The 14216-nt window shown below is 44.8% G+C and overlaps 1 protein-coding gene across 1 annotated transcript in view; it reads right to left on the reverse strand.

Moving 5' to 3' along the window:
• Positions 1–14216, reverse strand: part of Glt1d1 (glycosyltransferase 1 domain containing 1) — a 76864-nt gene that overhangs the window by 30497 nt on the left and 32151 nt on the right. Inside the window, exons 7-8 of the mRNA XM_028766091.1 lie at positions 1856–1951; positions 1010–1059 (exon numbers count right to left, since the gene is read on the reverse strand). Coding sequence (XP_028621924.1) covers positions 1010–1059; positions 1856–1951 — 146 coding nt within the window. The remainder of the gene's footprint in view (positions 1–1009; positions 1060–1855; positions 1952–14216) is intronic.

The following is a 14216-nucleotide window of genomic DNA, read 5'->3' on the forward strand; positions in this document are numbered from 1 at the left end:
TCTCTCTCTCTCTCTCTCTCTCTCTCTCTCTCTCTCTCTCTCTCTCTCCCCCTGTCTCATGGTGTTTTGGGAAAACTAAATCCAAGTCCTTGTACATACAAGTTTGGTAAGTGTTCTACCACTAAGGTACAACCGGATGGTTTTCATTTTTTAAACATATTTTACATGTAAACATGTTTTGCATGCATGTAAGCATGTGCATCACATGTATGCATTGCCTGAAGAGCCAGATGAGGGCACTGAACTCCTTGGAACTGGAGTTATAAATAGTTGTGAGCTGCCATTTGGGTGCAGGGAACTAAACCCAGGTCCTCTGGAATAGTAGCTAGGGCATTTTAAAAGCTGAGCCATCTCTCCAGCCGCATAATTTTCTGTTTTTTTTTTCATACTTTTCATCTTTTAAAAAAGGCAAATTATTAGCCAAAGGAGATAGCTTAGCAATAGAGGTGCTTACCACCATGCCTGACACCCAAGTTCAATCCCTGGGACCCACACAGGGGAAAGACTCTTGAAGGTTGTTCTCTGACCTCTGTGTGTGTGTGGTATGATACATGAACAGCTCCACACATAGCACAAATAAATAATAAATTTTAATTTAAAAAGCAAACTTACTTTGATTTCTTAAAGAAAAAAAAACCTAGACATGTAGAAGAGGAATATAAAGCAGTTATAGAAAATGACATATAGAATATGTCTACAGAAGAGATGCTGGAGAGATGCCTCTGCAGTTACAGTACATAACTGCTCTTGCAAGGAACCTGAGTTCCATTCTGAACACCCACATTGGGTTGGGTACCTGAAAACCACTTGTGAATCCAGGTATAGGATATCAGTGCCCTCTGCTGGCCCCAGTAGGAACTGCACACATGCAAGAGTGGATATCATTGCCCTCTGCTGGCCCCAGTAGGAACTGCACACACACACAAACACACATACACACACACTTAAGAGAACAAAGTCAAGAGAAAAAAACAGCCATCAGATAGGCATTCACAGCCCATGAACTCACCTCAGGACCTACGATCACCATGTAAACATTGGGTGTTTCTTGATGCCATTCTTGGGAAGGAAAAGAAGAAAAAAAGACTTAGAATGGAGCTAGCATGGCTTCAAGTCATAGCTTAGAAAACAATTCAGCTTAACTACAAATTACTCCACAGTTGAGTTTTGTTCTCTTAGCTTATTAATTATTCATTCATGCTAGCCAGGGTCAATTTCATTTATTTAGAATGCCTATATATGTCATTATACGCTTTTACTTAAAGAATTGTTTCTTTTTGGACTGAAGCAATGGCTCAGTGGCTAAAAACACTTGCTGCTCTTGCAGAGGATCAGAATTTAGTTCCCAGAAACCACATGGCAGCTCACAATTGCCTATAACTCTAAGTCTGGGGGAATCTGATGCCCTCTTCTGGTATCCACAGGTACTGCATACGCATCATACACATATAACACTGGCAGACAAACACATACAATAACAATAAAAGGATCTTTATAAAAAATGGTAAGACTTTTTAAAAATTAATTTAGACACATAATTGGTCCCAATTTGTCTGACATCCTTCCCACCTGAAGCTGCAAGTCTATACAGAGATATTAATCCTGAAAGTTACCAAACATTTACTGGCCGTTTCCAAAGTGATCATCTTGGAACAGTCTGCTTATATGCAATGAACAAAGGGGGCAGGGGGACGGTCCCACTGGGCAAGACAGCTCACACTGTAACTCTTGCCCTTAGGAAGCTGAAGCAGGAGGATTGAAAGTTGGAGGCCAGCTGGGAGCATCCAGTAAGAACAGAAAGCCAAGTCACATCTCTACTTGCAAATCCCCATGCCAAGGAGGGCGTAACACATACCTGAGAACGCATCCACCAGGTACAGAGGATCCTTCACGGGTCTGAGTCCACATATTATAAGGAATATGTACAGGTCATCAGCACTTTGGTCGATCTCTGCAGCATAAGAGGGTGGGACACTTCTTTGGGCATGGAAGATACAGCTAAGTTACCCAGCAACAGTGATGACATTGTGGCAAGCAGACCAGAGGTCGGCAGCTCACACTGGCCTTCCTGGTCCTAGTGTGTTCTCTAAATGCCTTGCCACGTGCATTAGCTTCTCCAAGCATAGGTAAGCCTGAGCTTTCCTCTAGCTATGAAAGGCAAGGTCTCTGCCATAGAGGGGGAAGGATGGGGGGTTTGGGGATGGAGGGTGATCCAGCCACTACTGATAGAGTCAGCAGGCCCAGGAAAAACTTGGGCAGCTTCAGTTGATGCAGCGAGAAAAGAGGCTTACGGCTGACTGGGGAATTCACAGATGCGTGGTAGGTATGAGCATATGTCCCTGGGAATAGGAAACACACACATACGTCTCTCCGTCCTGTTGTTTTTTCTGCATTTGCCAGTTGGATTTGTCAACTTTACCCCAGAAAACTGTAACAGTTCTAAAAGTAGACATGTATGTTTATCGAGTGGGATTTTTCCCCTCTCGTTTGTTTATGTTTTGTTTCTTGTGGGTAGTACACGAGATAGTGTCTCCTATAATAGTCCAGGCTGGCCTCAAACTTGCCGTGGAGCTGAGGAGGTCCTTGAATTTCTGATTCTCCTGACTGCACCTCCCAAGTCTAGGACTACAGGCAGATAGCACCCTGCCCAATTTCATGCAGGGCTGGGATCGAACCCAAGGTTTCCTGCATGCTAGAGAAGCATTCTACCAACTGAGCTATATATGTATAGATTTTTAAAAGACAGAGAGAGAAAATGGTTGGGGACATGGCTCAGTGGTTAAGAGCACTGGCTGTCCTGGCAGAGGACCCAGGTTCAATACCCAGCATCCACATAGTAACTCCAGTTTCAGGGATGTGATGCCCTCTTTAGGCCTCTGTGGATACATACTGACTAAATATACACAATAATAATAATAATAATAACAACAACAACAATACATACAGACTAAACACTCATACACATTAATAATAATAATAATAATAAATAATAACAATAATAATAAAAATAAAAATACAAGCTTTGCATGGTGGTGTACACCTTTAATCCTGGCACTCAGGAGGCAGAAGTGGGCAAATCTCTGAGTATGAGGCCAGCCTGGTCTACAAAGCAAGTCTCAGGGCAGCCAGGGCTATACAAAGAAACTTTGTGGGCTGGAGGGATGGCTCAGTGGTTAAGAGCACTGACTGCTCTTCCAGAGGTCCTGAGTTCAATTCCCAGCAACCACATGGTGGTTCACAACCATCTGGAATGGGATCCGATGCCCTTTTCTGGTTTGTCTGAAGACAGTGACAGTGTACTCATATACATACAATGAAATAAATAAATCTTTTTTTTTAAAAAAAGAAGCTTTGTCTTGAAAAACCCAAAATAATAATAATACAGAGAAGGCTTAGGAGTGCCATATCTATGAAGCAGGACAGAAGTGGGCACCGGCCTTAGTGACCCTTCTTATGATCAAAAGGAAGGAAGGAAGGAAGGAAGGAAGGAAGGAAGGAAGGAAAAAAAAGGAGGAAGGGAGGGAGGAGGGAAGGGAAGAGAAGGGGAAAGGGGGAAGGGAAAAAGAGAAAAGAAACAGAAGAAAAGAAAGAAAATTCTGGGTGAATATGATCAAGATGCTTATATGTTGGGGCAGGAGAGCGGTCATGATGGTTAAGAGTGCTTATTGCCTTTTTTTTTTTTTACCCCTGGTCTCTAGAGAGGGAATTTCCCTGGCCAACAAAAAGAAGGACAAGTGGCTATGTATGACCTTTAAGCCTTGGTTGTGAAAGGCCTTGTTACTCCTTGGTCATCTGGCCACACAACCTTCTTGGAACAAAAGTCTTGACAAAGAGACTCATGCTGGCAGCGTGAGGTCCTCCTGGCCCTGAGGTGAAGCTAGGCCTCCAGCACATGTGAGCATTTCGGGAACAGCATTGACAGACCTAGAACAGGCAGGTGCCCAGCTGAGCCACGAAAACCACAACAGCTCACGCCCACAGAAATCATGAGAAACAGCCACGGTTGTCTGAGGCCAGGAAGTCTTGAGGTGTTTTATAGCAACTGTTAGATAATTGGTTTAATAGCAACTATTAATAGAGTCAGCACAAAAGCTGGTCTAAAATATCAGCATTTACAGCCTGTGTAATTGGCCATAAAACCGTGCGCATGCAAGGTTGTCTTTTCCAGGATGGGCACTTGTCCATATATATTTTTTTTTCTAAGCTTACCTAAGTCTTGAGAATGCAAGTGGCATATGGCAGGTGTCATACATGTGCATGAGGGACATTGTGATGGTTTCTACATGACTTGCCCAGGGAGTGGCACTATTAGGTATAGCCCTGTTCGAGTAGGTATGTCATTGTGGATGTGGGCTATAAGACTCTCATCCTAGAGCCGGGCGGTGGTGGCACACGCCTTTAGTCCCAGCACTTGGGAGGCAGAGGCAGGCGGATTTCTGAGTTCGAGGCCAGCCTGGTCTATCGAGTGAGTTCCAGGACAGCCAGGGCTACACAGAGAAACTCTGTCTCAAAAAAAAAAAACAAAAAACAAACAAAGAAACAAAAAGACTCTCATCCTAGCTACTTGGAATCCAGTCTTCTGTCTGCCTACAGATGAAGATGTAGAACTCTCAGCTCTTCCTGCACCATGTCTGCCTGGACACTGCCATGTTCTCGATTTGATGATCATGGATTGAACCTCTGAACTTGTAAGCCAGCCCCAATTAATTATCCTTATAAGAGCTGCCTTGGTCATGGTGTCTGGTAAAGCAGTAAAACCCTAATGAACACAGACATGGTCAGCACAGATAATAGAATAACGAGAGTGACTCTGGACAGAATCGCACTGACAGTGAGGAGTGACAGCCTTGTCCTAGGAAAGCACAATCATAGAAGCTGGAGGTGTATCTCAGTGGTAATGTGCTTGCCTTGCATGCCTGAACATCTTGGTTTGATCCCCAGCACAACCCACATAACTCAACACACACACACACACACACACACACAGTTCTGAGCCAGGTGTGATGGCATATCCTTTCAATCTTAGTAATTAGAAGGCTATGTCAGAAGGATAGCATCAAGGCTGGGGCCAGCTACACAGTGAGTTTAAGACCAGCATGTACTATACAACAAAAGCCTGTCTCAAAAGGAAGGAAGGAAAGGAGGATGGGAGGAAGGGAGGAAGGGAGGGAGGGAGGGAGGGAGGGAGGGAGGGAGGGAGGGAAGAAGGGAGGAAGGGAGGAAGGGAGGAAGGGAGGAATGAGGGAAGGGAAGGGGAAAGAGGGAACGGAAAAAGAGAAAAGAAACGGAAGAAAAGAAAGAAAATTCTGGGTGAATATGATCAAGATGCTTATATGTTGGGGCAGGAGAGCGGTCATGCGGGTTAAGAGTGCTAATTGCCTTTGCACAGGACCTAAGTTTAGTTACAGGCACCCAGGTGGCAGCCCTCAAGGGTCTGCAACTCTAGCTCCAGAGAATCCGATGCCCCCTGCTGCCCTCTTCAATCACTGCACCCAAGAGCTTCTATCCACACATAGATACACATACATAATTAGAAATAAAACTTCAGAAATAAAACATTACATACATGTGTGAAAATGTTATAATATGTAATGTCATTTATACATTTTATGCCTAATGAATATAAGTATAAAGTTACCACAGTCTCTGAATTAACTTCTGACAATATCACTAAGCCTCATTGAGGGTTTCCTAGGCCCTCCTCAGTATGTTGAATCTAACCGCAAGCAGACAAACCTTAGTGAGTGCATATTTGACTAAAGTCTCAGCCGGAAGCTACAGCTAGAATGTGGTCTCAAGGTCGGAGAATTGGAATTCAGGCACCGGAATCCAAGGTCAGGAGTCAAGCGAGTGTCTTTAATAAATGATAAGCTCTTCTCCTTAATAAAAATCTTAGGGGAAGAAGGGTCAAAATGAGAAGACAGCCAAAGCCTTCGTTCCCAGAGAAGAGCAGCTAATGTTTATCTGATCCTCAGACTGTAAGTCTGCAGGGGATGGACATCAAAATTACCTTCCCAGACTTGCGTATTCATTTCAAAGGAAATACAATTCTGTACACGGGGAAAAACAGGGAGAAGGCACCTTAGCTAAAGCAGGAGGCCACAGTCCTACACACAGGACCTGTGCATTCACATGTACGACCCACACGCCACCCACACACACCCCACACTGCCACATAGATACATATATAGCATGTGTAGGTACAGGAGTCTGTGTACTCAAAAATTACCATCAGCAACAGGACAATCCAACCAGGACCAGAGCAAAACACAAGTCCAGTCTACTCCCACCCTCGATACAGGGAGATGCATTAAATCCATGAAAGGAGGAAGAGGAAAGACAGTGGGAGAACCATGAGTACCCCCCCCCATTGAATAGGGAGAAAAATATAAATATGTAATCCAAATGCTACACCAAGATGACATTCTAGAAACTCACAGAATTGCTTGGGGAGACCTGGCACCTGGTAAAACGACTGTTCTGTGCCCCTGTGTGATGTGGTGCTGAGGACACATTCCTCCCTGCTTACCTGGATCACCTGCCTTAACTGCTTGAACATCTGTTTGGCCCAGTTAGGGGGTACTGCACCAGTTGCCAGTTGGGAGGTACTAGGGAAACCTAGCCTTGTGCCTCCTGGGACCCTGAGGGTTTGGAAGGACAGCCCTGGGATGAGACTGGTCCAGGGACCTCAGCTCTGATTTCTGCAGGATGCTGCCTATAACTCTCAGGAAGATATGCACCTTATTGCAGCTGAGAAGCCATGATGGCTGAGCATCACATGCCGTGGTTACACACAATAAAACCATACTCCAGGGGCTGGAGAGACTCCAATGGTTAATTAAGGGCCACTTCTGCAGAGGACATGGAGTCAGTTCCCATCACCCATCCAGCAGCATACAACCACCTGAAACTCCCAGTTCTGGGGATCTGATATCCTCTTCCGGCCTCCATGGGCACCAGGCATGAGTATGTTACCATACTCACACACAGAAAAACGTATACATGTAAACAAAAATAAATAAATAAATAAATAAATAAATAAATAGCTTTAAAATGTCTCCTCTCTCTCTCTCTCTCCAAATTTCAGGTGGCTTGTAATAGACTACCTCACCCTTGAAACAGGATTCCTACAGGTTACAGATAAATCTTGCCCAACCTTGTTCCATAGTCATGGTGGGAGAGCCTGTCTCACTTTGAGCAGGCATCTCTGGAAGGCAGGGGCTACAGAAAGAAAATCTGATCTGTGGATTGCAATTATTTCTGCCCCTTTTCCCCTGAGGAAAACAGTCTGCCCCTTCACTGTGTGTACCAATAAACACAGTTGCATCTATTAGAAGGTTAGAATTCTGTCTCCTTCTGTCTCCTGTCTCTTGAAGCTGCCTCAGAAATCTACAAAATCGGACTAGGGAACAATTCATAGAGGTCTTTTCTAGCTTAGAGGAAACCCTAGATTCACTCACCAGCAGGGCATAAACCAGGGATGATGATGCATGCCCGAAATGCTAGCAACTCAGGGTCGAGGCAGGAGGATTCAAGGTCATCCTCAGCTACACAGCAAATGCAGGGCTGTCCTGGGCTACATGAGACCCTCTCTCAAAAATAAGTTATTTAAATGAAAAATCTATAAAATAAAAATGTATTCTTCAAACTGACGACGTGCAAGGCACCCCGATATTTCCTATTCAACTTTTTAAAGTGCTCACACCAACCCAGCTCTCTAAATTGATTTTGAGCCTCCTGACCCAGAAGACCCTAGAGGGAGAGACAGAGTTAATCCTATATCCGTTGTGCCGTTCAAATCTTTCTTGCTGGGCTGGAGATTAAATGTAATGAGAATTCAGGAAACTAAATTAGAGAAATGACAGACAGGGGCATCCCGTGCCTCGTTGTCTTCTAGAAAAAAAAGAAAGAAAATTCAGAGAAGAACCTGGCACATCCTGCTCACAGATAAAAGGCTTATTTTCAGACAGATGAACCTTCAGAAAACCCAACCAGAGAGCCAAGGGCTAGAGACCAGCATACTAGGGATTGGACACTGTCTAGCACAGAGGTTCAGAGGTTCTCAATCTGTGGGTCCTGACCCCTTTGCCAGCCCTCAATCTCCAAACATATTTACAATATGATTCATAGCAATAAAAAAAATTAGTCATGAAGTGACAATGAAAATAATTTTATAGTTGGCAGGTCATCACAGCACGAGGCCCTTTCTATATTAAATAGTTTCAGAATTGAGAAGATTAACGCCCACTGTGACCTGTCCAGCACCTTTCTGTCCTTGGAGGCTTATGGGAAGGTGTTGTGTTTGTTCTTTGTTCTTAAAAGGGTAACTGCAAGAGATGGGCCTGTCAAGGCTCGGGTAAAGCAGATGCTACCTAAATCTTGAATGATAGTTTCTCACTGTTTAAGTTAAAACTTGTGCCTACAGCCTATCCGTGCCCTCACGAACCAGGTGCAGTTGTGTTGTAGAAATTATTTAAATCTGACTGGGGTTTCTACCCTGCTTTTATATCATTTAGTTCCCGGATAAAAGACATACACAGCCTTTATATATACAGTAAGTTTTAATTAGCACAAGAGCTTGGCAGATACCTGTCCTCTGTGTCGTTAGAATCTGCTTTCCTGTTGATAGCCCCCAAGTTACTACTTACTATGCTTCAACTGGGCTGCTCTTAACTCCAATTGGCCAGCCCTTGGGGCCACATTTTCTTGACTCCTAACCCACAGTGGCTTCTCCTTTCTCCTCTTGCCTTATTCTTGTTCTCCCTCTCTGACCCCAAATCTGGGAGACCTAAACCCCACTTATGTCTCTTTTACCCAGTTATTAGCTGTTATTTACCAATCAGAAATAACTTGGGGGCAGGGTCACTGGTTTACATGCAGACTCCAGGTCTTGAGGGCCGCACTTAGTATTACAATACACAGTAAAAGATAAAATCTCAACATAGGTATGCATGTATTTAACATAGATCAGTGTATTTGTAATTGGGGGGGGGTGACATTCACAGCCACCAACAGACTGAATAGGGGGCTGTCTGATCACATGTGAAGACGGGTGGGGATTGCCCCCTGCCAGTTGTCATGGTTTCCTTCCCTGTACTCAGTGCCATCATTTGACATTAGGTGTAGGGCCCAGGTTAGACTTGAATTTTTGATAACCCTTTTCCCCTTGCTTCTGGAGTGCTGAGATCATAGACATGAGCCATTGTACCCTGCCCTGCCCTGGCACCTCTCCTATCCCTCAACTATAGGAAAAGAAGAGGCTTGAAAAACTTTAGCCGAGGGTGTTATGTGGACTGGAGCCTAGATTTTAGACAAAGCATCTGACTTGTGGAAGTTTAAAAATGGAGAGTCAGCTGGACAGTGGTGGTGCATGCTTTTAATCCCAGCACTCAAGAGGCAGTGGCAGGTGCAGCATCTCTATGAGTGAGTTCGAGGCCAGCCTCGTCTACTCGGTAAGTTCTAGGACAGCCAGGACTACACAAAGAAACCCCATAAGGTTTCATCCCATAAGGAAAAGCAAATAGGTTTTCTTAAGAATAGACAAAGAAGGGGCTGGAGAGATGGCTCAGTGGTTAAGAGCACTGACTACTCTTCCAAAGGTCCTGAGTTCAATTCCCAGCAACCACGTGGTGGCTCACAACCATCTGTAGTGGGATCTGATGCCCTCTTCTGGTGTGTCTGAAGACAGCTACAGTATACTTGTCATATACATAAAATAAATAAATCTTTAAAAAAAAGAATAGACAAAGAAGGGGAGGGAGTTGGAGACTAGCAAGTTAAAGGACAAACTGGGCTACCCGTGACCTTGTTTTGAGGAAGAGGAATGGGAAGGGGGAGGAGGAAGATAAACAGACACAAAGTATTGGTGTAGGTGGAGAGTATGCGCACATACATGCATGGGGGGGAGAGGGAGAGAGAGAGAAGAAGGAGGAGGAGGAGGAGGAGGAGGAGGAAAAGGAGGAGGAAGAGGAGGAGGAGAAGGAGAAGGGAGAAATAAGCAATATAAAATAAAAATGGTTAGCTTACTCGTCAATTCGGCACATTGTAGTGTATCTTGGGAAGAGCCTCAGCGAGGGATTCTAAAGGCCAGCCTGTAGTAATATCTGTGGGGAACTGTATTGATGATGTTAACTGACATGGGAAGACTCAGCCCACTATGGGCAGCACCATTCCCCACGCTGGGGTTCTAGACTGTACGAAGAGGGTAAAGTAAACGGAATGTAAGCATACATGCAGTCTCCACTCTGCTCTTGGTGGTGAACGTGGTGTGACCAGCTGCTTCAAGTTCTTGCCATGACGCCCCGCCTCAGTGACGGGGGTAACCTGGAACTGTGAGCTGAAATAAGTCCTTTGTCTCCTGAGCTGCTTTTTTTTTTTTCAGGGTGTTTTCTCACAGCAACAGGAAATGAAGGGAGTGGGAAACAGAAAAGTGGAGAGAGTAAACCTCAGGGATCTAAGCCTTCCTGTTTCTGGGGTTCTGGGTTTGATGACCCATGAGTTCCTTTGCTTTAGATATGTGGGTTGCAGGCAACTGTATGCAAAAATCTCAGCACACTGTCATAACAACACCGGACATGTTCCTGGAAGAGACTAGGAACCTCACTGAGCATGTGAGGAGCTTGGTATAGACACTCATATCCTCATCAGAAGAACGAGCATGAAGAGCACATGGAAAGTCACTGTAGTTCTGTAGACTGCTGTTAATCTATGTGACCATTGGGGCTCAGTTGATCTGTTAGAATAGGGACTCTTGATGACACAGAGCTGGTTTGCTATTTCAAAGTGATGTGACATTGATTTGTGAGCCAGGGCTGGGAGATAGATGACTGAGCCGCATCAGAAATGCCACAACATCCTGGGTGAGTGAGGGCACTGTAAAAATAGTATCGGGATGGAGAGATGGCTCAGCGGTTAGGAACATGGCTGTTCTTCCAGAAGACCCAGCTTCAATTCCCAGCACCCACATGGTGGCTCAACAACATCTGATGCCCTCTTCCCTGACTTCTGTGTGGTCTGTATGCATAAGGTTCCCAGGCATGTACACAGGTGAAACATTCATACACATAAAATAAAAAGAAATAAATATTCTTTAAAAATAGGATCAGGTAGGGGATTGGAGAGATGCCTGAGTGGTTAAGACCAATGACTGCTCTTCCAGAGGTCTTGAGTTCAATTCCCAGCAACCACAAGGTACCTCACAACCATCTGTAATAGGATCTGATGCCTTCTTCCGGTGTGTCTGAAGACAGCGACAGTGTACTCATGTGCATTAAGTAAATCTTTTAAAAAACATAGCATCAGGTGTGACTTGTTGGAGAACCCTGTTATTAAGGTCGCGGTCCACCTCTCCAAACTGGGAGCAAAATGGAGGACTTCCTTTCCCAGCAGCACTTCTCATTCTCTTGTTAACCTTATTTGGAGAATGTCTCTGAGCTGACCTGATCTGAAGCATGAGTTATGTGTGTGCATAACTCAGCACACACATCCCGCTCTAGTTTCCTGCCCATATGATAATTAGGTACTGTGAATGGCCAATCAACCTGTCTTAGTTAGGGTTTTACTGCTGTCTGCAGACACCCAAGGCAACTCTTATAACGACAACATTTAATTGGGGCTGGCTTACAGGGTTCAGAGGTTCAGTCTATTATCATCAAGGTAGGAACATGGCAGCATCCAGGCAGGCATGGTGCAGGAGGAGGTGAAGTTCTACATCTTTATCTGAAGGCTGCTAACAGAATACTGACTTCCAGGGGGCTACAAGGAGGGTCTTAAACCCCACCCCCACAGTGACACGCCTACTCCAACAAGGCCACACCCACTCTAATAAGGCCACACCTACTTCAACAAGGGCACACCTACTCCAACAGGGCTACATCTTCTAATAGAGCCACTCCCTGGGCCGAGCATATATAAACCATCACACAACCCTTTCCATCTGTACCCCTAAGAGCCCTTATACACCTTAATCCTTGAACAGTAAAATAGAATGAATGGTCTCACTGAAGCTGTCTCCAGAAGTCCTTCTGTCATACTCACAGCCAACTGAACCCTGCTCTCTACTTCTCCCTCATGAGCGGGTGGCCAATGACCCCATGGAGAAAGAAGACCTACGGTGATTCACCAGTATACATGGTCACATGAGGTCCTGTTCTACCTGCTTGCCCTCCAATCTCAAGGGACTATAAGACTATAAGAGGATATTTGTACACTAAGAGCCTGTATCAATCCCTAATTTCTGGTTCTCAATCTGTGCATCAAGACCCCCTTGGGGGTTGCAAATGTCCTGCATATCAGATTATTTATATTATGATTCATAACAGTAGCAAAATTACAGTTATGAAGTAGCAATGAAATAATTTGATAGTTGAGGGTCACCACAGCATGAGAAATTGTATTAAGAGTCATTAGGAGGGCCGGGCGGTGGCGGTGCATGCCTTTAATCCCAGCACTTGGGAGGCAGAGGCAGGCGGATTTCTGAGTTCAAGAGTTCGAGGCTAGCCTGGTCTACAGAATGAGTTCCAGGACAGCCAGGGCTACACAGAGAAACCCTGTCTCGAAAAACAAACAAACAAAAAAGAGTCATTAGGAAAAGCCAGGCGGTGGTGGCACACGTCTTTAATCCCAGCACTTGGGAGCCAGAGGCAGACAGATTTCTGAGTTTGAGGCCAGCCTGGTCTAGTCTACAGAGTGAGTTCCAGGACAGCCAGGGCTACACAGAGAAACCCTGTCTCGAAAAACCAAAAGAGTCATTAGGAAAGCTGAGAACCACTGTTCTGTGTGTCTGGGGCTCAAGGAATATCAGGTTACAATCTTGGGTCACAAAGACTCCAGAAGCCCAGGTGAGCGAGAAGGGATGATACGTCATCCCCCAAGACCTGAACCCAAGAGGGATGATCAATTGTACAACTGGGAACTCACACATGATTGTTAAAAACTCTCAGAAAAATTCTAGTGACTCCACTTGTTTTACTGTCTTCCTCCTGTAATCAGCTACTCCGGCTGCAGCCAGGGTCTCCCTGCACCCGTGGATTCCGAACAGACAGAATTTCTAACTGTTCGCAGTGATATGGAACAGTAGCCAAGTCAGCCCCATGGGGGAAAATGCCTTCAGTGGAATATTTTAAATCTCTTGGCTGTCCTGTTATTCATTCGACTACAAGCCCAAACATCAGTCCCGAGACTAAAGGGTTTGATGAAAAGCCATTCAGCTTTCAGGAATTATGGGTCTCAGTTACGCCTCCATCACGTCCTGTAATATATTGAAACTAAAATAACCTTAAGGCAGGCAATTTAAAGTGTCCCACCCCTGGTCCTGAAGAATTGTACCCACACACTGACATGAAGACGCAACGGGGTCTCGGGGGTTCATTTGTAATGCCGAGAGCAGCCACACTGCTGTCATTGGGGATTGATGAATGAGCAACTAAATTTTTTTCTAAGAAAATGCTTGGGATTTTTCTTTTCAATTGAAACTAAGGCTGACAGGCAGTGTGCAGTGGAGATTTTTTTTTGGTCAGGCTTTTAGAATGAAAACAGATTTGGGGTGCCCTCACATCAGCTGTGGATGGGGAGCTGATTTCAAATTTTAAGTCTAGGAAGTTTATAGCAAAGCCTATAGCTTTGGGGTGTTGAAGGACTCCACAATTTGGACCCTGTAAAAACTACTAAATGCAGGCCTGGGCGGGGGGGTTACTCAGTAAAGAACTGAATTGAAAGTACAAGAGGGGGACTGGAGAGATGGCTCAGTGGTTAAGAGCACTGACTGCACTTCCAGAGGTCCTGAGTTCAAATCCCAGCAACCACATGGTGGCTCACAACCATCTGTAATGAGATCCGATGCCCTCTTCTGGTGTGTCTGAAGACAGCTACAGTGTATTCATATATAATAAATAAATAAATCTTAAAAAAAAAAAAGTACAAGGGGCCTAAGCTCTATTCCCAGAACCCACGTATAAAAAAAGCCAGGCCTAGGAGTATGTACTTTTAATTCCAGTGCTAGGGAGGTAGAGACAAGAGGATTCCTATGGGCTCACTAGCCAGCTATCCTGGACTACTTGGTGAGCTCCAGGCCAGTAAGAGACAGTGTCTTAATCAACAAGGTGGACAGCTCCAAAGTATGACACTTGGTGTTATTGCCTTTTGACCTCCAAACACACCCATGTGCACACCCCGAATGAACTCATAGGCAAACAGCCCTAAAGAATATATATATATAT

Source organism: Grammomys surdaster, unplaced genomic scaffold (assembly GCF_004785775.1).
Source record: "Grammomys surdaster isolate TR1022 unplaced genomic scaffold, NIH_TR_1.0 166, whole genome shotgun sequence".
Lineage (NCBI taxonomy): Eukaryota > Metazoa > Chordata > Mammalia > Rodentia > Muridae > Grammomys > Grammomys surdaster.